The sequence below is a fragment of the Phyllostomus discolor genome, chromosome 2 (assembly GCF_004126475.2).
Source record: "Phyllostomus discolor isolate MPI-MPIP mPhyDis1 chromosome 2, mPhyDis1.pri.v3, whole genome shotgun sequence".
Taxonomy (NCBI): Eukaryota; Metazoa; Chordata; class Mammalia; order Chiroptera; family Phyllostomidae; genus Phyllostomus; species Phyllostomus discolor.
Window position 1 is genome coordinate 53,521,564 of NC_040904.2, and position 22,208 is coordinate 53,543,771.

General features: G+C 39.6%; 2 protein-coding genes and 1 pseudogene across 3 annotated transcripts in view; 1 reads left to right on the top strand and 2 right to left on the bottom strand.

The window, feature by feature from the left end:
• The window catches only part of TRPC1 (transient receptor potential cation channel subfamily C member 1), a 64,329-nt gene extending 60,966 nt beyond the window's left edge, over nt 1–3,363 (top strand). For both annotated transcript variants that reach the window (XM_028505189.2, XM_036017873.1), the window contains 2 exons: nt 287–481; nt 1,412–3,363. In XM_028505189.2, the coding sequence (XP_028360990.1) occupies nt 287–481; nt 1,412–1,639 (423 nt within the window). In that variant the 3' untranslated portion in view covers nt 1,640–3,363. The remainder of the gene's footprint in view (nt 1–286; nt 482–1,411) is intronic.
• A 208-nt stretch (nt 3,364–3,571) lies between these two features.
• Nucleotides 3,572–4,953, bottom strand: LOC114515335 (annotated as a pseudogene).
• A 5,383-nt stretch (nt 4,954–10,336) lies between these two features.
• Nucleotides 10,337–22,208, bottom strand: part of PCOLCE2 (procollagen C-endopeptidase enhancer 2) — a 68,966-nt gene continuing 57,094 nt past the window's right edge. The window contains exons 7-9 of the mRNA XM_028504652.2: nt 20,682–20,765; nt 16,457–16,624; nt 10,337–11,720 (exon numbers count right to left, since the gene is read on the bottom strand). Of these exons, the coding sequence (XP_028360453.1) occupies nt 11,590–11,720; nt 16,457–16,624; nt 20,682–20,765 (383 nt within the window). The 3' untranslated portion in view covers nt 10,337–11,589. The remainder of the gene's footprint in view (nt 11,721–16,456; nt 16,625–20,681; nt 20,766–22,208) is intronic.

Consider the following 22,208-nt stretch of genomic DNA (forward strand, 5'->3'; position numbering starts at 1 on the left):
GAGGTGTGGACAGGTACAGTTGTAAATCAACCATCAGGAAATGGGCAACTGCGTTGAAAGAATCGTCAAAAAAATTCACTGAAGCCAAATGCAGCCTCTCACAACAACGCCAGCTGGCACACTGATACAGATGGGTTTGTAGAACACTCATGTAGCAGGGTAAACCTGTACTATAAGAGGCCCACCCTCCAGAAGATAATTATGTTTTTGGGGGGTTCCCCCTTGTGTGTGTGTACGTGTGCTCCCTTGTTCATTTCCTATGCTGCTTCTCATTTGCCTTTTATAGAATCATGAAGACAAAGAATGGAAGTTTGCTCGAGCAAAGTTGTGGCTTAGCTACTTTGATGACAAGTGTACATTACCCCCACCTTTCAACATCATTCCTTCACCAAAGACTATCTGCTATATGATTAGTAGCCTCAGTAAATGGATTTGTTCTCATACATCGAAAGGCAAGGTTAAACGGCAAAACAGTTTAAAGGTAAGAGATTAGAACTGCAACACAGAAGTTTTAACAATTCCTAATTTTGAAGTTTCCTAAGGCATAAATGAGCAGGCTTCTTAACGCCTGGGGCAGATTTATTTTAAATTCCTGTATCCATAATGCATGGCATAGGTATAACATAAAATAAGAAGTCAACAAAATTTATTTAGAATGAGAAATAGAGCTGCAATATTTTTCATGAAATCTTGTCTCAGTTTTAAAACATTGAAAATATTCAGAATCCCTATTCTGTGAGCATAAAGATTGACTACTGTAGTCAGCTCATATTTTTATAGTTCTTCTTGAAAGTTACTCAATACATGAATAATTCAATACATGTTGCTATAAACCAGAAGTTGGCAAATTTTTTCTGTAAAGGGCCAGAAAGTAAATGATTTAGACTTTATGGGCTGAAACAAAATCAAAGATTTATATGAGTACTAATATAACAGGAAAGAAATTAAATTTCCACTAAATTTTCATTGATGAAATTAATGAAAAGAATGAATTCCATTTTGGGGGGTGGATAACATTTTGTTTAATTGGGGTTCAGAATTACTGTTCACCATCATCAAACTAATAACAAGTGTTCATCTGTAAAAACCATTCTGAGCCCACAGGCCATGAAAACCAGGTAATAGATCAGTGTGACCTGTGGTTCATGGTGTGCTAATTATTCCTATAAACGGAGGATTCGTACGACTTCTTTTGAATCAAAATAAGCGTAAAGGTGAATGAATAAGGCAATTATGCGGGCTATGTTTGATTGAAAAAAGTGCTCAATGTTCTAACACAGTGGCAAAAGTGTAGTGTAATAAATGAAGCATTGGAAGATAGGGGTTTGTATCTGTGAATATGTTTTAAATTCACCTCATTTAAATGTTGTGTATGCCCATTGTTAGTGTCATACTGTTGTTTGTTTTGAAGGAATGGAGAAATCTGAAACAGAAGAGAGATGAAAACTACCAGAAAGTGATGTGCTGCCTGGTGCACCGCTACCTGACCTCCATGAGGCAGAAGATGCAGAGTACGGACCAGGCGACTGTGGAGAACCTGAACGAGCTGCGCCAAGATCTGTCGAAATTCCGAAATGAAATACGGGACTTGCTGGGCTTTCGGACTTCTAAATATGCTATGTTTTATCAAAGAAACTAACCATTCTCTAAATTATGTAGAGGATAATTTTCAATAATAATGATAAATCTGAAAGACTGTGTTTGTATAACTTGCACTGAGTCAATAAGCTATGTCATGAAATAAAAAATTATGTAAAAGCCATTCTTTAAAATATTTATAGCATAAATCTGTTACGTAAAATATGTGTAGAATTAGTTTTTTTTAACCTTATGTTAGTGGCTTTTTGCAGAAGCAAAACAGATTAGTGGATAGAATTTGCAAGCATGCCACTTGGTGTTCTAACCTGAACAGCGCTCTAACATGTTTTCTGTCTGTGTTTAAGAAGGGCAGTCGTGGTGCACGGTGCCGGAGGTTCTGTAGATGAAGACCGGTGAATGTGGGCTGGTCTCCGTCTGTAGGATAGAAACTTGAAATATTGAAGTCATGGTTTTTAAAATCTATTTTAGGACTTCACGTATATCATTTAAGAGTATAGTTTCATCTAAAACTAGTCTATTTTTTTATTTTATTATAATCCTAAGTAACAAAGAAACAAACTTAATGAATATTTGAACCTATTTATGTCTCTACAAATTTAAATTCACTTCAATTTCATTATTATTTGTTATTTATGTGGTTGTAATCACTAAATGTTTAATTTTGCTTTTTTCCCTTTAATCCTATTTACATATACATTTCCATGTATTAATACGGTCCATGTATTTGATTTTTATAGAATTATATCATTTTTGAAAAATATAGTGAGTAGACTTTTTATTTGTAGCTATAAAGTATTGTTTATATACTTCTCTAAGGTTAGGTATTTGGTGGTTTTTAACTTTTCTTTATCATAATAGTGCTATAATTTTTTTAAGTTGAGTAAATGTTCATAGTTATGAAGCTAACCCAAAATAAGGATTTAGAAGATATTTCTTTATCATGAGTGGTCACAGCCTATTTTATTTTTGTAAACATTGGAAGACCCTTTAATGCAAGGATTTGTTTTATATTTGGACTAAGGTTCTTGAGCTTTTCTCCTAAAGTATTTTCCTCAGAATTTAATATAGCTTCTATAAAAATGACTTCATTTTATTTGTGAATCATTCTTGCTACTTAAGCTGAAAAGTATTGATTTTTTAAAAAATTGGAGAATAAAATATATTTAATGTTTTTCCTATGTTCATGCAAAGGATGTAGTTAAAATTTTTTCACTGGCTATTGCTTATATATTCTTGCAACATTTCCAGTTAATTGGTTAATAGATATATAATTACCTTCTTAACTGATTGTCAGATGGTCAAGGCCACAGGGTTCAGGTAGCCCTTGCTCTGTAAGCATCACCGATCCAGGGGTCATTGTCTGAGGATGTTAGCATTGTGTTTCACCTTTTTACTTTTTGCTTTTTCATTTCCAAATTGTAAGTGTTCCCTCTTTGGGGCAAATTCTTGTAAAAATGTTTATTGTATAGTTATATATTTTTGTCTACAATGGGATTATGTACTTCCCAATAGGGCTTTTACATCAGGATTTTTAGTCATTCTAAAAAATAGCTAATTATTAAATAAAAATATTTATGAAGTGCCTACTGTGTGCATGGATTACTTATGAGGTACGTGTTGAATGACAGCATATTATAAGAGGAAGGGTGAATAAAACTTGACATTAGATTGTAAATTGATAGCCTGTTCACTATATATTACAGTATACTTTTTCTGAGATATAGTTCATGTCATCAACTTCACTCTTTTCAAATATACAACTCAGGGTTTTGTTTCATTTTGCTTTTTAATCATGGTAAGAAAGGCCTAAAATGCAAAGATCAACTTCAGACCACTTTGTGCCCTTTTCTACCTCCAGTGGCAATTGCATGTAACTTTTTTTAATTTTACCCCTATATGTTATTAAAAGGACAAACATAAATCAAACCAGCTGCTTACCTGAATTACAGAAGTAACATAATTCAACATGAAGATAAGAAATTGTGTACAGATCGCCGACAGTAATGAGCTGCGATACGCAGTGCATACAGGGGTCGTGTAGAGCAGCACGCTCTTGTAAAACATATTTTAATAACTTTAAAATCCAAATTTTTCCTTAAAATCATTCATGAAAAAGATTCTCAAGTGAGAATTAACACCTCAGTCAAGCATCAGGGGCTGCACTGCAGCTAGTTAGTGTACACGGAGACACCCTGTCACCAGCCATTTCCTTCCACCGTCTCTGCTTCTCTGTGCGCGCACTCCATCATTTCTTCAGCTCCTGGAAACTGATTTTGCTGGACACCTGAAATCTGCTATGATGTTGTGTAAATGTAAATTTTGTTAGCCATCTGCAGTTATTAAGCCCGCTGGTAACTGGTTAGTAAATGCTCCTCCATTAGCTCTTCATTAGTGCATCTACGCTGTGACCCTTCTACTCATTCCTTTCTCTCCTTTCACAGCCTCTGATTTTCTGACGGTATCACGTTAAAGGTTTGCCATGACTATCAAAGCCTAAGGTAGACAAGGCAAAGAGAATACCTTCTCCACTGATGGCCTTCCATTTCCCTTGATGGCATCTTTCACTTGCTTCAGCTGTTATAAAGCTGATGCATTCACATGCATCGTTTGCAATCTTTTCTGTTTGCGATGTGGCATTTTTCATTATCCTTGCTACATTTGCAATTGGAAAACCAGTAGCTTGTTTTCTGAAACTTTCTTTTGAACAATTTGTGTCCTGGTCATTCACGCTGCCAGCAGTACCATCGTGAGGCTGCATATAACATGGCTTCCTCCAGCGTGGTCCGCAGAAATTCCTAGTTGAGAAGCATCTATTGAGAACTGTAACCACCCACTGGCATGAAATACTGTCAGGACCGTGTTGTCAGTGGTGTTCAAGAGCACCCATCTAAAACGATATCTAATCTTTGCCCAATTTGAACTTCCAGTGCAGCCCTGGGTGGCTTCCGTCTCCGATCAGCTGTTTGGTTGATCAGAAAAATCCATATTTAACATTTTTAGCTATTATTATTTTTATAAATACCATAGTTTGACATAATCTGTTCTCACAAGACTTGTATGTGAATCTCATCTCAAACTAAAAATGAAATGTCCTTCAACTAAGCAAACGAACAAGTTGTACATCTATCCAATGGAAATCTCAGTAATAAAAGGGAATCAAGTCAGTCAGAGTCAAGCAGAGAAACAGAACGTCTAGGATATTTGCCTGCACCATGTGTGACGTGCAGTGATTTGTCTGCAGGCATTTACCATTACACCATTGGAACTGGTGAAATGCTCTCCGTGAGGCTGTTTCTGCATCGAGTGCTGGAACTTGGAGTTCACAGGGTAGGCAGTCGGGGCAGGAAGGCCCATTTAGAGTGGAAGAAACACGGACAAACTGGAGCCCATGAGGACACACTTCTCACTGTCTCTAACCTTGAGGACATGGGTATCTGGTAGGAAAAGTTGCCCTTTGCCAGGTTGCAAAACACACACGTGGCCCAGGAATCAGAGAAGCTGAAGGAGGGTCCAAGGCAAAGTGGAACACTGCGGGCCAGTCTGCCCGCCAGCAGACGGAACCAACAGGTAAGTTACACGTGCCATCTGCAAGAGTGCCCCCACAAAAAAACAAGATGGCTGCCCCTCCCCTTCTGCCCTCCAAACTGCACCAGAACCGCTCTTGCTGCCCACCTGACTAGAAACGTACAAGGAAGAGAATTCCGGGAGACATAATTCAGCCTCACCAAGTTGACACAGGAAAAACTGATATCACAACAGATAAATGTTAAAGGCATTATGCTAAGTGGGGAAGCTTGTCACAAAAGGCTACATATTGTATGATTCCATTAATATGACATTCTAGAAAAGATGAAACTATAGAAACAGAAATCAGATCATTGGTTACCAGGATCTGGTGGGAGAAGGTTGGTTGCATAACTCATCAAACTGTACACTTAAAAAGGGTGAATTTTAATGTATAGAAATTACACTTCAACAAACCTGACAAAAACATATACTGCAACAACATACTAAAATAAGAAAATAACTGGAATCTTAAAATTCAATATTATCCTAGCCCTGGCTGGTGTGGCTCAGTAGATTGAGAAACGGCCTGTGAATCGAAAGGTCGCTGGTTCGATTCCTGGGCAGGGCACATGCCTGTGCTGTGGGTCAAGTCCTCAGACGGGAGTGTGTGAGAGGCAACCCGATGACACTTCTCTCACACATCGATGTTTCTCTCCCTCTCTTTATCCCTCCCTTCCCCTCTCTCTAAATAAAAATAAAATTTAAAAAATTATTAACACTCCAAAAGAAAAGTGCTGGAACATGAAAGTTGGTTACCCATCACTAGCATGACATAGTGGGTGAAGTATGCCCAGGTAAGAATTTTGTATTATTTTTTCAAAATTAGTTTGACACTCTAGCTTCCTTTTCATATGCATTTTGGGATCTTCCTATCAATTTCTCAAAAAAAAAGAAAAAGAAAGAAAACCCTGTTGGGATTTTTATTGGAACTGTATTGAAATTGAAATTTTTGTTTGCATCAGAAAATACATTTATACTATCAAGTAGGCTGAGGTTATGGGCACTGGAAGTAAAATCAGTTGGGTCTAATGATTAAGAATTACACCAAGAAAGTATTAATGGTACCAAGGATAACAGCTGCTGTGAATTTCTCAATTGTAAGCTAATTGGTCTGCTTTTTCTGGCATCACTGCCCCATTCATACACATGTTGTTTTTTGAAGATGTACCATATTTTGTTGTGTATAATGCACACCCATGCTTTTGGCCCAAATTTTCAGGAAAAAAGTCTTCCATTCATTGTTTTAATTCAATTATTTACTTACTTATATTTAGATACTTATTTTTGTGTTATGAGAGAATTTTAGCATTTATTTTTGAACATATGGTACAAGAAGTTTTATGTAACAAACAATTACACAAGGTATTTCAGGTACTACCCATGTATAATGCGTATCCTCATTTTTCCTCAAAAAATTTGGGCAAAAAATTGTGCACTATACATGGCAAAATACGGTACTCAGAAGAATTGCCAATTACAGCATTTCCCTTCATTTGATCATTTCACATGTGTTTTCCTTCTCCTCTACTCCCAGTTTGAGATAAATATTTAAGATATGCAAGTGAAATAAGCCAGGTGGTGAGGGACAAATACCATATGATCTCACCTTTAACCGGAACATAACCAACAAAAGAAAAAAAGCAAACAAAATATAACCAGAGTCACTGAAATTAAGAACAACCTAACAATAGTCAGGGGGGATTGGGGAGGGACAGTGGGGAGAAGGGTTTTCAGGAACTACTATAAAAGACCTGGACAAAACAAGGAGGAGGGTGGAAGCAAGGGAGGGAGGTGGGTTTGGATGGGGTGGGGGAGGAGGTGGGGGAGGGGTGGGGGAGGGGTGGGGAGAAAAGGCAGACGACTGTAATTGAACAGCAATAAAATAATTTTTTAAAAAAGATATGCAACTCAAAATTAGTGAGGAAAAATTTTATGTGCTAATTACATGCTTTGTAAATAACCATCTTTAAGAAACATGATATCTGATTAAATTAAATTACAGTAATAAAAGAGGCAAAAGAGCAGGTTTATATCAGAGGGAAATGAATGTTTAAAAAAAGAACTGTTTCAGCCAATCAGGTAAATGCCAGGTAAGCTCCATTTTTCTCCATCCTGCTACTAGCAATCTAGAAGTTCCTCTCTCAGTGTGTCTCTGTGTGTTTCTCTTCATTAGAAAGGCCGCTCTATGGATTAAGCTTCAAAAGTTTGTCCTTGGACTAGGATACAAACACACACACACACACACACACACACATCACAAACTTGTGAAACTATTAGTTCTAACCACTTACCTGCAGGTTACTTTCAGTTTTTGTATTTGAATAATCATATCATCTTTACATTATAATAGTATTATTTCTTCCTGTCTAATATCACTTCTTTTTCTTGCCTTATTACACTGACTAGAATTTACTGTACAATTTTTAATAGAAATGTTGATTTCAGGCATTGTCTTCCCTGATCTTAAAGAAAATGCTTTCAATATTTCTGCATTAAGTATGAGATTCGCTGCAGGTTTCTTGTCAGTTTAAGGAAGTTCCTTTCTATTCATAGTTTGCTCAGGGTTTACTTTGTTGTGAATAAGTGTTGAGTTATATCAAATGATTTTGTGTATTATTAAGAGCAAGTGATTTTTCTCCTTTATTGTGAATAGGGCTTAACAGAACCCTTCCCCATGCTTTTAAGTGTTGGCCTTTGTTTAACTCACCCACTAATATGATAATCCAGCGTGTTGCTAGGCAAACTTGCTTATGGTAAAAATTGACCCTGATTGGTAAATTGCATTGGATTGGGTGGGATTATCATTGAACTCTAAAAAGGTGGTAGGGGAGTCATAGAATTTGGGCTTTTCTGAGTGTGTACCACTTATAACTAGGACGTCATCTGTGAGGAGTCTGGAAGTTACGCCTGTGGAATTCTTACAAGGGGTAACTGGTGTTGAGGAGATGTGACCTTTAAGCTGGAGTGTTTGCACCCACCAGACATGAATCTGAGCCATCACCTGGGGAGGCCACAGAAAACACCGTGGCAATGGCTGCAGGAACTGCTGCCGCGCTGCTGCGAAGGCCCCACAGGAGAAGCAAGTCTGACACGGTTCTTTTAAGGTCTGGTCCCTGTGCTGGAGCTTTCTGCTGACATCGGTACCAAGGGGCTGTGGTGCTCTATGAGTCTGAATGGTTGCACACTCCCTACTTGGCATTGCAAATCTAGTAATGCAGTGAAGTATGATCATATCATTCATTTTCTAATGCTAAATCAGTCGTGTTTCTGGGATGAATCCAAATGGATTATGATCTATTTCGCTTGCTGGATTTTGTTTGACAATATTTTGTTGAGGATTTCTGCAGCTACATTCATGCATAAAATCAGACTGATGGTGTTCCTAGATCCTATGGTCTGCTCAAGTTTTGAGAGGATTAAGAAGTACAAATAGGTAGTTACAGAGTAGCCGTGGGGATGTGAAGGACAGTACAGGAAGTGGAGTTGCTGAAGAACTTATGTGCATGACTCATGGACATGAACAAAGTTCGGGGGTTTGCCTGAGGGAGTTGGGGGTGCTGGGTGGAGGAGGGAAAAAAGGGAAAAATCAGGACAACTGTACCAGCAAAATCAATGAAATACAATTTAAAAAGAGATTATATTAGTCGGATAGAAACATTGCAGAGTGTTACTTCTTTATTTATACTCTGTGATAGTGTAAGTTAGACTGGCAGTGCTTGGCCCTTAGATGTTTGGTAGAGTCTCTCTGGGCCTGGAGTTTCACTTGAAGAAAGATTTTAAGTAGTGACTGAATTTCTTCAGCGGTTATAGGACTATGTGAGTATTCTATTTCTACTCGAGTCTGAGTTGATAAATTCCCCCACTTAGGTATTTGTCCATTTTACCTCCGCTTTCTAACCTACTGACAGAAAGTGGTTCGGGATACCCTCTCACTACCTTTCCAGATTCTGTAACACCTGTAGGCAGTTTCCCTTTTCAGTCCTAAATTGTTTTCTTGTCCTTTTTCACTTCTTGTCTTGCTTAATTTTGTCAGTTTTGTCAACTATATTAGTCATTTTAGAGAACTGATACTTGGCTTTATTAATTTTCTGTTATGATTACTATTTTACTTGATTTCTGCTCTTCCACTTATTTCCTCGTACCTTTTAATAGTTTGAGGTGGTGAGCCACCTGCTCTGACTGCGTGGCTCATGTGGTTGGAGTGTCATCCTGTCCACCAGAAGTTTGTGGGTTCGATCTCCAGTAGGGGCACCTACCTAGGATGCAGGTTCAATCCCTGGTTGGGGTGCGTGTGGGAGGCCACCAACGAATGTTTCTTTCTCACATCCATATTTCGCTCTCCCTTCCTTCCTTTTTCTCTAAAATCAATGAATATACCCTCGGGTGGAGATTTAAAAAAGGAAACAATAAAAAATTGTTTTAAGTTTATTCTGTTATTCTTTTCTTTTCCTTACTTCCTAATTTGTATCACTCACAAATTATTTTCACCCTTTTTAAAATAATGTAGACATGTAAGTTTATAAATTTTAAGGTGTTACTTAAGCTGCATTCTGCATAATTAAAAAATTTGAAAGTTAGCAATTTTATTATTGTTTTGTTTTTAATATTTTTCTACTATCCATTATAATTTTCTTTTGATCATGAATCATTTAATAGCACATTTGTCAATTGCCAACATCAGGCTTTTAAATTTTTTTTACTGTTATTTAATTTTTATTCTTAATGTCTAATTTTGCATTGTTGTTGAAAGAATGTTTGACATTTGTCGAGGTTTGTCTTATGGTGCAGTAAATGGGCGAGTTTGTGAAATTTTTCCATACTGAGATTAGAAATGTGCTTTTGGTTTGTTCTATATGTACTCATCTAGTTAACTGTGTTGTTCAAATCTTCTATATCTTTAATGTTTTTTCTTTTAAATCTGCCAGTTACTAAGAAAAAATGTGTTAAAATTTTTCCTACTGAGTTTTCCATTTATACCATACCAGATTTAGTTATATATTTTGAAAGATGTTACTAGCTGCATGCAAATTTTAGAATCCTTATTGTTATTAAAACCCTCCTCATCTTGAGTAATAGAGTCTATTTTCCTAATATTAATAAAACCACAATAGATATGTTAATATTTTTATGGTATAGTTATCTTTTTCCATCCTTTTCTTCTTAATTTTTCTGTGTCCTTATGTTTTAGATATCTGTTTCAAGTAGCACATACTCAGGTTTTCACCCCAAAGAATATTTCCCTTGTTTCTAAAACTTTGCTTCTACTATGGGAGACCTTGTGACCCGAGTCTGTGTTCATCCCTAATGTTCTTTCCATCTTCTTTGGGTAGGGATGGCTGTCCCCTTTTCTGAAGTTCCTGGCCGGCGACCCCAGTGCTGGCCACACCCATCGTAGGCACAGGGCATTTTAAGCAGCGCTGTGCAAATGATGGGGAGTCCTTCCACAGTTCTTCCACTGCTGAGTGAAACTGGGTTTTTCAAAGGCAGAGAGCATCCTTACTGACAGCCTCATCTAGTTAACTGGGACTGTGCAGGAGAGGGGTGTCAGACTCACTTCTAATTTCAAGTCCTATAACACGAGCAATCATGATTTAGGCTAGGAAAACAAGGACTGAACTCTGTAAATTAGGATAATAGGGCTTTCCTCTGGGTGGTAAGGGTGTCTTCCAGTGGTGGTGAAGGCACTGGGTTTGCCATGATGAATTCCGAGCCAATCACCCGCTCTGTATCATGAGAGGTATGTGTTTGGCCAAGTCACTAAACATACCGGAGTTTCAATGTCTATTACAAAATAGAAATTGAAGTTGAATTAGATCCCCGAGGGACACCACTTAGGCACTACCATTTTCTGGTTCTGCAGAGAATAATTATAGTCTGTTTATATTACTGGATTCAGCCAGTTCCCGGAGTTCTCAGAATGCTAAGTCTTTTAGCCAAGTATAGATTGTTACAAAGACAGCCTTCTGTGTAAATAGCAGGGGATATTCTTTTTTACAGGCCCCACTTTATATAAAAGCCATTCAATGGCTGTTGTATAATCATTTAAAAATATTTTATTAAGCACTGATTTTAAAAATGCGAGAAAAGAATATAACACCTTAGAACAAATATTGCACTTATCTCTTCTTTTACATCTTCACAAAACTCATTTCTAAAGTCCCCTTCTACAGAGATGTATAAATAAACTGCTTCCAAATGGTCAACTCCTGAACCATCAGTTTCCTGGGACCACACTGAGACGCCTGCTTCCCCGGGCGTGGGCGCAGGACTTCCATCAGCGAAACGGGAGGCCGAGCCCCTACATCGTGTGAAGAGTAAATCTTTCTGAATGCTCAATATTTAATATAAGACTCTTTTTCTACTGAAAAAATAGATCTCTCAAAGGCAATGACAGAATGAAGCTTCAACTGACGCAGTTCTCTGTTAACATCTCTTGTTTTCCAAGGCATTAAGGAGCTTTTGATTCTTGGTCTTGAACATCATGACAAAGCTGTTTGGCATGATTTTGGCTTGCCCATCTTCACCCACTTGGCCCATAATAATATAATTTTGACCTGAAAAAGAGAATATAAATTAACTTTTTCCACGTGTGCTTGTTTGAAACAACAGTTATCTCTAGATAACTGTTCTGTAAATACCAGTTACACGTTTATTCTATCTAGCATAAGATCTGCTTTAAGACTCTCATCAGACAGCCTCCAGTCAAGATGGCAGCATAGGTAAACACAACTCACCTCCTCGCACAACCACATCAAAATTACAATTAAACTGCAAAGCCACAATCATGCAGAACCACCAGAAACAGAGCTGAATGGCAGTCCTATGCCTATGGAACTAAAGAAGAAACCACACTGAGACTGGTAGGAGGGGTGGAGACATGGAATGGGCTGGTCTCACACCCACATGTGCTGGATAAAAATCAGGAGGAAGATCTCAGGAGCCAGGGATCCCAGCCCTACACCAGGCCCCCAACCCAGGGTTCCTGTGCCAGGAAGATAGGTCCCTGTAACTCCTGGCTGTAAAAGTCAGTGGGGATTGAGGCTGTGGAAGACACAAACTTTTGGAGTCCCATGAAATTCCTCTTAAAGGGCCTACACACAGACTTACTCAGACATACTCCCTCTGAGTTCCAGCCTGGGGCAGCAGCTTGAAAGGCACCCAAGACATACTTGGAGAAACTGAAACATCTAGCACAGAGTGAGAGCTAGGGGCCAGCTTTCTCCCAGACAGAAAAGCTGCCAGAGGACATTGTTTCTTTTCTGAGTCCTTCCCCCACAGAGCCAGCAGGTGGGTGCCATATCTGAGTCTCCACCAACCTGGCTCACCTGTTCATCTCACCCCTGGTGATTTCCTGAGGTTTCACCCTACCCAACTTTGGGGTTCACCCAAGCTATTTCCAGTGACTTTCCCACATGAATCACTTCTCTGGCTCATGCTTCAGATTTTCCTAAATTCTCTCAAACAAGAGGCATTTATCCTCAGTGAGCCTGTACCTCTTACTAAATGGCTATAGACCCAGCACTAGCAGCAGCTGGCCTTAGTAAACAACTTGGCCTTCCTGGACTCCTCCAAGCCCAGCGCAAGTAGCAGGCTTCTTCAAGTCACTCTGTAGCTTATGCCAGGTGGTCTCAGACAGAACACAGGTGGTGGCTGACCTTGGACGTGCCAACAGCAATCAAAGCTCAACTACAAGAGAAGAATATACACAGCCCTCTTGGTGGGTGCACCTTGAGTACCCAGCTTGGGTCATAGGCAAGGCTGTGCCACTGGACCCCACAGGACACCTGTTATATTAGTCCACTCTGCCAAGCCTGGAAGACATAGAAACTCTATCTAAAACACAGAAACAAACACAGAAAGGCTGCCAAAATGACGAAACAAAGAAACATGGTCCAAATGAAAAAACAGAACACAACTCTAGAAAAGAACTAAACAAAATGGAGACGAGCAATCTACCAGAGTTCAAAACACTGGTTAAAGGGCTGCTCAAGAAACTTAGTAGGAATCTCCACAGCATAAAAAAAATCCAGTCAGAAACAGAGGATACACTAATTGAAGTAAAGAACAATTAACAGGGAATCAACAGTAGAGTGGATGAAGCCAAGAATCAAATCAGCAATTTGGAATGAAAGGAAGCAAAAAACATCCAATCAGAAGAGCAAGAAGAAAAAGAATCCAAAAATATCAGGATAGTGTAAGGAGTCTCTGGGACAACTTCGAACATACCAATATTCACACCATGGGGGTTCCAGAAGGAGAAGAGAGAGAGCAAGAAATTGGAAATCTATTTGAAAAAGTAATGACAGAAAAATTCCCTAATTTGGTGAAGAACATAGACATACAAGTCCAGGAAGTACAGAGAATCCCAAACAAGATGAACTTAAAAAGTCCCACTCCAAGACACATCATAATTAAAATGCCAAAGTTTAAAGACAAAAAGAGAATCTTAAAAGCCATAAGAGAAAAGCAGTTAGTTATCTATATGGGAGCTCCCATAGATAGCCAGCTGATTTCTCAAAAGAAACTTTGCAGGCTAGAGGAGATTGGCAAGAAATGTTTAAAGTAATGAAAAGCAAGGACCTACAACCAAGACTACTCTACCCAGCAGAGCTATCATTTAGAATTGAAGACAGATAAAGAGTTTCCCAGACAAGAAAAAGCTAAAGGAGTTCATCACCACTAAAGCAATTATTATATGAAATGTTAAGGCATCTTTTTCATGAAGATCAAAAATATGAACATTAAAATGGCAATAAATATATATTATCAACAATTGAATCTAAAAAAACAAAATAAACAAACAAGCAAAACAGAAACAGAATCACAGTTACAGAGAACATTTTGTTGGTTGCCAGATGGGAGGGGTGAGGGGTATGGGCAAAACAAGTGAAAGGATTAAGTACAAATTGGTTATTACAGAATAGTCATAAGGACATAAAGTACAGCCTAGGGAATGTAATAGTCAAAGAACATATATACATGAGCCATGGATGTGGGCAATGATGTGGGGATTGCATGAGGGTGTGGGGGGGATGAGGGGAGGAGCAAAGGGGAAAAATTGGGGTAACTGTAATAGTATAAATAATAAAATAGTTTAAAAATACTCTCATCAGCAAAAATCTAAATGTAACTGAGGAGCATGTTCCAGGTATGCTAACACTAGCAGACTAGGTGGAGTGCTTAGACCCAGGCATGTCCTGCTCTCCGGTGCTGTAGATCTTGTGTCCTTACTGAGCATCTACCAAGAAAAGTGCCCTATGTTCATGTGAATGGCTCTCATTCCTCAAGTGCTCCCCGACTTGGCATCCTCAGATGGCCTCTCAGAGTCGCACTGTGCTCCTGGATTTTCCAGGCATTTGATGACAAATGACCCACTCACTGTCTTTAGCTGTTGTCATCTTGAACTTTTTCCAACATCCAAGCATCTATACTAAGTAAGTTTCTTCAGGGCATGGTTGGCTCATATACTTCTTTGAATCATTGTGGTCTCTTGCAGAAAATAGGCATTAAAAAGGTACTTCTATCCATTATTCACTTTTTTATTATATTAATGTGTTTGGCTAAGTTAGGCTTAGGGTGAAGCCTATGCTGTGGTAAGGTGGGTTCAACTCTGAAGATTCATGTTGCCTCAGAAAAATGTATTTTATTGCTCTTGCTATTATAGTTCCATTTTTTCTCCCCTTGATTCCCCTCCCTCCTGTACCCCCTCCCACCATCATTCCCCCACCTTAGTTCATGTCCATGGGTCATACATATAAGTTCTTTGGCTTCTCCATTTCCCATACTATTCTTAACCTCCCCCCGTCTATTTTGTACCTACATTGATGCTTCGTATTCCCTGTACCTTTCCCCCATTCTCCCTCCTCCCCCTCTCCACTGATAACCCTCCATGTGATCTCTATTTCTGTGAATCTGTTCCGGTTTTAGTTGTTTGCTTAGTTCATTTTTGGTTTTGTTCTTTTAGGTTCATTTGTTGATTGTTGTGTGTTTGTTCTCATTTTACTGATTGTATTTTGATCTTCTCTTTCTTAGGTAAGTCATAAAGAAGTGCATATTGTGACCTCCTTTTTTCTCCCTCTTCCCCAGTGCATCCTCAGAGGAATATGTGCTTCCGTTTTCTCTCTCATAACCCTTCCTCTATGGGCTGAAAATGTCATCACAGAGGTCCTAAGCCCAGGAAAGCTTGCCAGGCGGGGCCAGCACTGCCACCTCAAGGCTAGTATCATTATGAGATCTTAAAGTATTTAGATGTGCTTTATTTGCCATTCCTGGAAGTCCTGGAGAGAAGTGTTATCTTTTATAGAGCTTTTGCTGTTTCCTCTGAAAAATCAATGGGAGACCGCTGGCTTCCTGACTGTTCTGAACAAGCTGAGTTCACAGTAAAGCTTTCTTGATGTGAATATTCTGTATTTCTCTCTCTTTCTCCCTCTCTCTCTCTCTCTTGTTTGTTTTGTTTTTGGTTTTGTAACAAGTCTGAGGAAAGGAATGAGTTTAAATTGGATAGAGAAATCATGGCACATCACACAGTAGGACAGCAGGCATTATTACCATTTCAAAGAGAGGGTTCCAGATTTGCTGTTTTTGGAAAGACACCAACACATATATCATGCGGGAGAAAGTGGTGATAGAATATGTATAGTATGATCCTATTTCCTAAGTGTGTATATGGATAGAAACTTTCTGGAAGTTTTCATAGTATGTATAGGTTCAAAAGGGAAAGGACTTCACATTTTATTTTATATCCTTCTCTACTTATTTAAACTTAAAGAAAAATGCGGAACATATATTACTTTTATACAGTTAAGAGCTTGGTTAAAAGTTGTGTGCCTCTGGCTCTGAGAGTAACTTTCCCTTTTCCATAATTTCTGTTAATAAACTCATTCCCATCTATGGGTTGACTGCTCCTATATCTGAAAATGATTCCCAAATCTTTAACTCTGCCCCATATGTGCCCCTTTCTCTTCTAAACTTGAGCTCTGAATAGCCTTTTCCTTGATGCATATTTTCCTCTAAATGTAGTGTTGGTACCCTAAGTGCAATAATTGAACATTTTCTCCTGAACTGCTCCTCTGTGTCTGTTCCATATTGATCCAGTTTCTTGGACTCATTCATCATTTCTACCACCTTGTCCTTGTCTACATTACAAGAACTTGGATTAAAGCCCAATTCTGCTCGACTCCGTGGCCTTCTTCTCTACCAGAACCCCTGAGTGGCTCAGAGAGGCTCTCCTATCCTCTCCTCTGCCCTGTGCTCCCCTACAACAAAGGCTCACGCTTTCCTCCACACTTACCTCTCCTGAGGAGAGGGCACTGCTTGCAGACCACGATGATCTTGGCACTCATGTTCTTGCCAGCCTGTTGAATTGCCAGGTTTCCCTCTTTATAGATGTTGATGAGTGAGACCGTGGCATGCAGACTTCCACCTCGAGGGGTCGTTGTAATGACGGTGCCAGCAATTACTGCAGAAGAAAATGTTTTGGAAATAATGCAACAGTGAAGGCAGATGTGAGCAGAACTGGAAATAATTTGACATTTTTCTAAGTTTTAGATGGCAAACATTTTAATGTTAAAGAGAAGGCCCTAACAGAGCTATCAAGTTTGACTTTGTGTGCTTGTCACCAAAATTCAGGTTGAAGAAAGGAGCTGTGGAGCTGTCCCACTGTCCATGTTGTTGGGTGTGGAAACCTAGGTAGGAGAGAAACCTAAATAGCTGCTGCATCGTAGTCCAGTGCTGAGTGCTGAGAAGGGGACTCTGCGATGTCTCATCCAACATGTGGGCCAATTACCACACAAGGGTATAGGCTTGTGAGCCCCCACCTGTGCATACTCAACAAGACCTTGAATCTTTTTGAAAAATATATTTTATTGATTATGCTATTACAGTTGTTCCATCTTTTTCTCCCCTTGATTCCCCTCCATCCTGTACCCCCTTCCCACCATCATTCCCCGACTTTAGTTCATGTTCATGGGTCATACATATAAGTGCTTTGGCTTCTCCATTTCCCATACTGTTCTTAACCTCCCCCTGTCTATTTTGTACCTACCATTTATGCTTCTTATTCCCAGTACCTTTTCCCTCATTCTCCCCACGTCCCTTCCCCATTAATAAGCCTCCATGTGATCTCCATTTCTGTGAATCTATCCCTGTTCTAGTTGTTTGCTTAGTTTTTGTTTTTGTTGTTTTCCTTTTTTTTAGGTTCATTTGTTGAGAGTTGTGAGTATGTTATTGTTTTGCTGTTCATAGTTTTTGATCTTCAATTTCTTAGGTAAGTCCCTTTAACATTTCATATAGTAAGGGCTTGGCAATGATTAATTCCTTTAACTTTACCTTATATGGGAAGCACTTTATCTGCCCTTCCATTCTAAATGATAGCTTTGCTGGAGAGTAATCTTGGATGTAGGTTCTTGCCTTCATGACTTTGAGTACTTCCTTCTAGCCTCTTCTTGCCTGCAAGGTTTCTATTGATAGATCAGCTGAGAGTCTTATGGGAACTCCTTTGTGGGTTACTGTCTCCTTTTTTCTTGCTGCTTTTAAGATTCTCCCTTATCTTTAATCTTGGATAACTTAATTATGATGTGCTTTGGTGTGTAATTCCTTGGGTCCAACTTCTTTGGGACTCTCTGAGCTTCCTGGACTTCCTGGAAGTCTATATCCTTTGCCAGTTTAGGGAAGTTCTCTTTCATTATATTTTCAAATAAGTTTTCAATTTCTTGCTCTTTCCCTTCTTTTGGTACCCCTATTATTTGAACATTAGAACATTTAAAGTTGTCCCTCAACTTCCTAAGCCTCTCCTCATTTTTTTGAATTCTTGTTTCTTCATTCTATTTCGGTTGAATGTTTATTTCTTTCTTCTGCTCCAAATTGTTGATCTGAGTCCCGGTTTCTGTCCCTTCTCTGTTGGTTCCCTGTACATTTTCCTTTATTTCACTTTTTATAGCCATGACTTTTTCCTCTATTTTGTGACCATACTCACCATTTCTGTGAGCATCCTGATTACCAGTGTTTTGAACTCTGCGTCTGATATGTTGGCTATGTTTTCATTGCTTAGTTGTATTTTTTTTCTGGTATTCTGATGTGTTCTTCCATTTGGGCCATTTTTTGTCTTGTTGCGCCTGTTACGTGTAAGGGGCGGAGCCTTAGGTATTCACCAGGGCAGGGCAACCCAGTCGCAGGGTTGTGATGCTGTATATGGGGGTGGGGTCCAAGAGGGAACAATGCCACTTGCTCCACTCTCTGCCTTATTTCAGTCCCCTCCCCCACTCTCCATAAGCAAATTGGGCCCTTCTGGTGCTGATTCCCGGGTGTGTGGGCTTGTGTTCGTTCTAGGACCCTGCAGGTCTCTCCAACAAACTCTCCTGTGAGGCTGGGAGTTTCTCCTGCTGCCGCCTCAACCCCCACAAGTGTTTTCAATTGGTGTTTTGAGGCTTTACTTCCCTGAGCTGGGGCCCTGAGTTACGAGGTCTGTCTGGCTCCCCAGTTGTTCCTCCCGGTTTATCTGAACTCGAATGTGGGACCTCCCAGTCTGCAATCTGCCACCTCACTGGGTCCGCCGGCCGCTGCCTTGCCATGAGTCCTCTCCGTCCGGCTGCCTGTTTCCACCCCGCCTACCGGTCTGTATGAATATTTCTTCTTTAACTCCTTGGTTGTTGGGCTTCCACACAGTTTGATTTTCTGGCAGTTCTGGTTGTTTTTTGTTTTTAAATTTGTTGTTGTCCTTCTTTTGGTTGTTCGAGGAGGCACAGTATATCTACCTATGCCTCCATCTTGGCTGGAAGTTCAAAGACCTTGAATCTTTAGAAGCAACACAATATGAGGCGGTTTGGGCCATGAAGATGGGTGGATGCCTACCTTTCTGGGTCTCCCCCATCCCTCTCTTTAGCTGTTCTTTCTCCGAGAACTTTGGTCATCCCATGGGTCCCCATCTCTCTCTGATTATCAGTAAATATCCATCTTTTTCTGGGTCTTTGATATTCTCTTTTTTATCTACCCTGTTTCTATCATTTACCAGGTCAAAACTGAAAACCGAGGTATAACAAAACATTTTCTTGCTTACAAAAAAAAAAACAACTCTAGCAAGATTCAGTTGCTTTTCATTATGTAATTCTCATTCTTCCATTGTGACCCTCAGAGAATGGAATCCCGTTTGTGGGCCGCAAAAGGCACAGCGCTGTGTTTCTCCAAGGCAGGCCTTTGGCACTTGGGTGGAGGCAGTTCCATGTGCTACAGGACTTGCATTGAATGACTTTTTCATGCACCCTGTCCCTGCCTGGAAAAACCCGGAGCTCCTCGGTTACCATGACAACCCAAACTGCCGCTAGAGGAGTGTCACCAATGCTGGTGGAGAACTGACGAGCAACTGGGGGTAGTATGTGGTCATTTTGCCATGTAACTGAGTAACGGTGGAATAAATCAAGTTTTGGACTTGGCTGATATGAGCTTTTCGGGGTAAAATGAGAATGTACTGCTTATGTAGTGTGCAAAGTTCACAATAGCTCAGAATCCTTCTTCTGCCTTACTTTGGTTCTTGGTGATGAGTGCTCAGTGCAGAATGTCAGTCTGTAGCCAAGGGGAGTTAGGCAGCTCTGGAGGACAGGCAGGGATATTTCCATGAGCACGTGCTGTGGGAGTCTAGACTGGCTGTGCTGGCAGTGACACCTGGTGCTGCTTGTTTCCATTTTATACCAGTTACTGAAGACACCAGCATGCGAACTCCAGGTGGCCTTAGGGCCCAGGCTCCTCAGCACCTGCATTCCCTACCACACGGCCTGCTGTGCTGCTGGCAGCAGGCACAGCCACTTACTGGAGGTCCTGGGTTTGGGGTAACCTTTTAGGCTTCAGCAACTTTCTTTTCCTGATAAGACTTTTCCTAAATATTCTTTTGGAAAATCAGCAACATAATTAAATTTGGTATCTTTTGCTTCTGGGTGTGTTTCACAAAAAGTGCAATTATTTTTTTAGTGTAAAAAGCTCTTATAAATTCTAAGTCATTAATTAGGTAATGTCTCCTCAGTTTCTAATTTCTAAAAGTTTCCAAGTGGATTTCTGATTTGTAGGTTTTAAGTGAGAGCTTTAGAAGGACCCCACAGAGGAAATACTTGAATTTCTTGTAGGAGGGGCCAGCGTGGCTCTGTTTCACGTTTACTTAAGTTGAATTACAGATGTGTGCAAAGTAATCAATACATGAAAAATATGTGAGAACAAAAAGTATACAGGGTTTTTTTTCCCCCAGGAATACTGAGCCAACCAAAATACACAGAATAACAGTATCATGTACCAGGAGTCAAACTAAGTTTATGTGAAAAAGTATACTTTCTATACACATACTTTTCTCAGTCGTGAAGTCCAGCACTTTGAAGAGCACAAGTCAACACACCTTGGTGTGTGGGCAAATATTTTCTTGAGTAAATCAAGAGTTTGACTTACCCTTCACCATCACATTCATGGCGATGCCTTCAAGACTAAGCATGCAGGCTCAAGTTTCTTATTAAAGAGAAAAGGCCAGTTTTACTTCTTACCAAAGTTGCTTGAACAGTAATTGCTTTCCAGGGTACCCGTCCATCTACATTTTTGTTGACACATGGCCACAGTAGGTTTTAAACCTTAATTCAAAGAAGAAAGTCATAAGATTCAGGAATATGAATTCAAGTATAATTGGTATTTCAGTATGAATCTATCAATTTATAACTCCCACTTATTTCCCTGAGCCACCAAAATGTCATTGCAATGCACTCATTAAAGAGCATGCACAAGAAATTCTTCCTGCTACCCACGACTGCTCCAGTTTCCTCGGATTAACTGAACAGCCTTTGCTGCATTTGAAACCTGAGATAAAAGACAACCCATATTTAGCCCTATTCTCTTCTTCCTTTACGTAAAACTAACACTATACCCAAAACACATATAGTCTCCACCTGCCCTGCTCAGAAAAATCTAATACAACAAATATGAACTCAGAAAATATAGGTTAACCCTCCACTTTACACAAGGAGTCCCGTGGTGTTCCTCCTGAAGATGGAGGGAGCCTTCTTGGTGCATTTAAAATGGGCAATTGCCTAAATGTGACCAGGAACAGTTAACACTGCTCAAGTGTAGAGTGTGTTATACCTGTAATTAGCTGCAACCAGTTACTACACATTGATATTGAGCCTGTCACTGCCTGTCTAGAAGTATTTTGGCTGTCACAGTGACGAGGGTGCAGGTAGCATGTAGGGGTAGGGCGCTGCTGGAGGTCTCACGCTGGACAGCACCCAGCAGCCACGAAGGAGATGGCCCCAGTGTTAACAGTAGACTGAGAAGCCACGAGGTAACAAAATGAAAGTATTTAACATCACCATCATTAAAAATGTTTCAAAAATATTTGCTAATTATTTACACAGATACTGCAATATTCTAGGAAGAATATTTTAAATAAAACAACTGTAACAAAATGATACTGATTAGGTAAGAATTTGCAATTGGAATATTGCCCTTTTCATAGTTTCTGCCAACTCTTTTGTGAAACTATTATTTATTTATTTATCTACTCTTAATTTGTACCCTTGCTTAACTCCACAAGGGGTCTGAGCTGAATTTCAATATTAAAATATATACAATTTAATGATAAGCACATATAATATCATGGTTTAGGCACATACACACATTTCTTTGTGAGACAAAGAGCTCAGGAAACATGCAGGGGCATCCAACCTGTGGCCCTGGGGGCCACATGTGGCCCAAGATGGCTATGAACGTGGCCCAACACAAAATCATAAACTTACTTAAAACGTTATTTTTTGCTCATTGGTTTTCATTAGTTTTTATGTATTTAATGTGTGGCCAAAGGCAACTCTTCTTCTTCCAGTGTGGCCCAGAGACACCAAAAGTTTGGACACCTCTGTTGGAGGGAACAGTGTCCCAGAGGTTGGAGGCGAAATAGACCTAATTCACTGAATCAGAAAGCAGTGGCATTGGTGAGCACACAGATAGACCCTGACAGAGGCAGCAAGCAGTTTCATGGATCGACTCACTCCCCAGTTTCCACAGCTCTTTTTCTAATTCTTTCT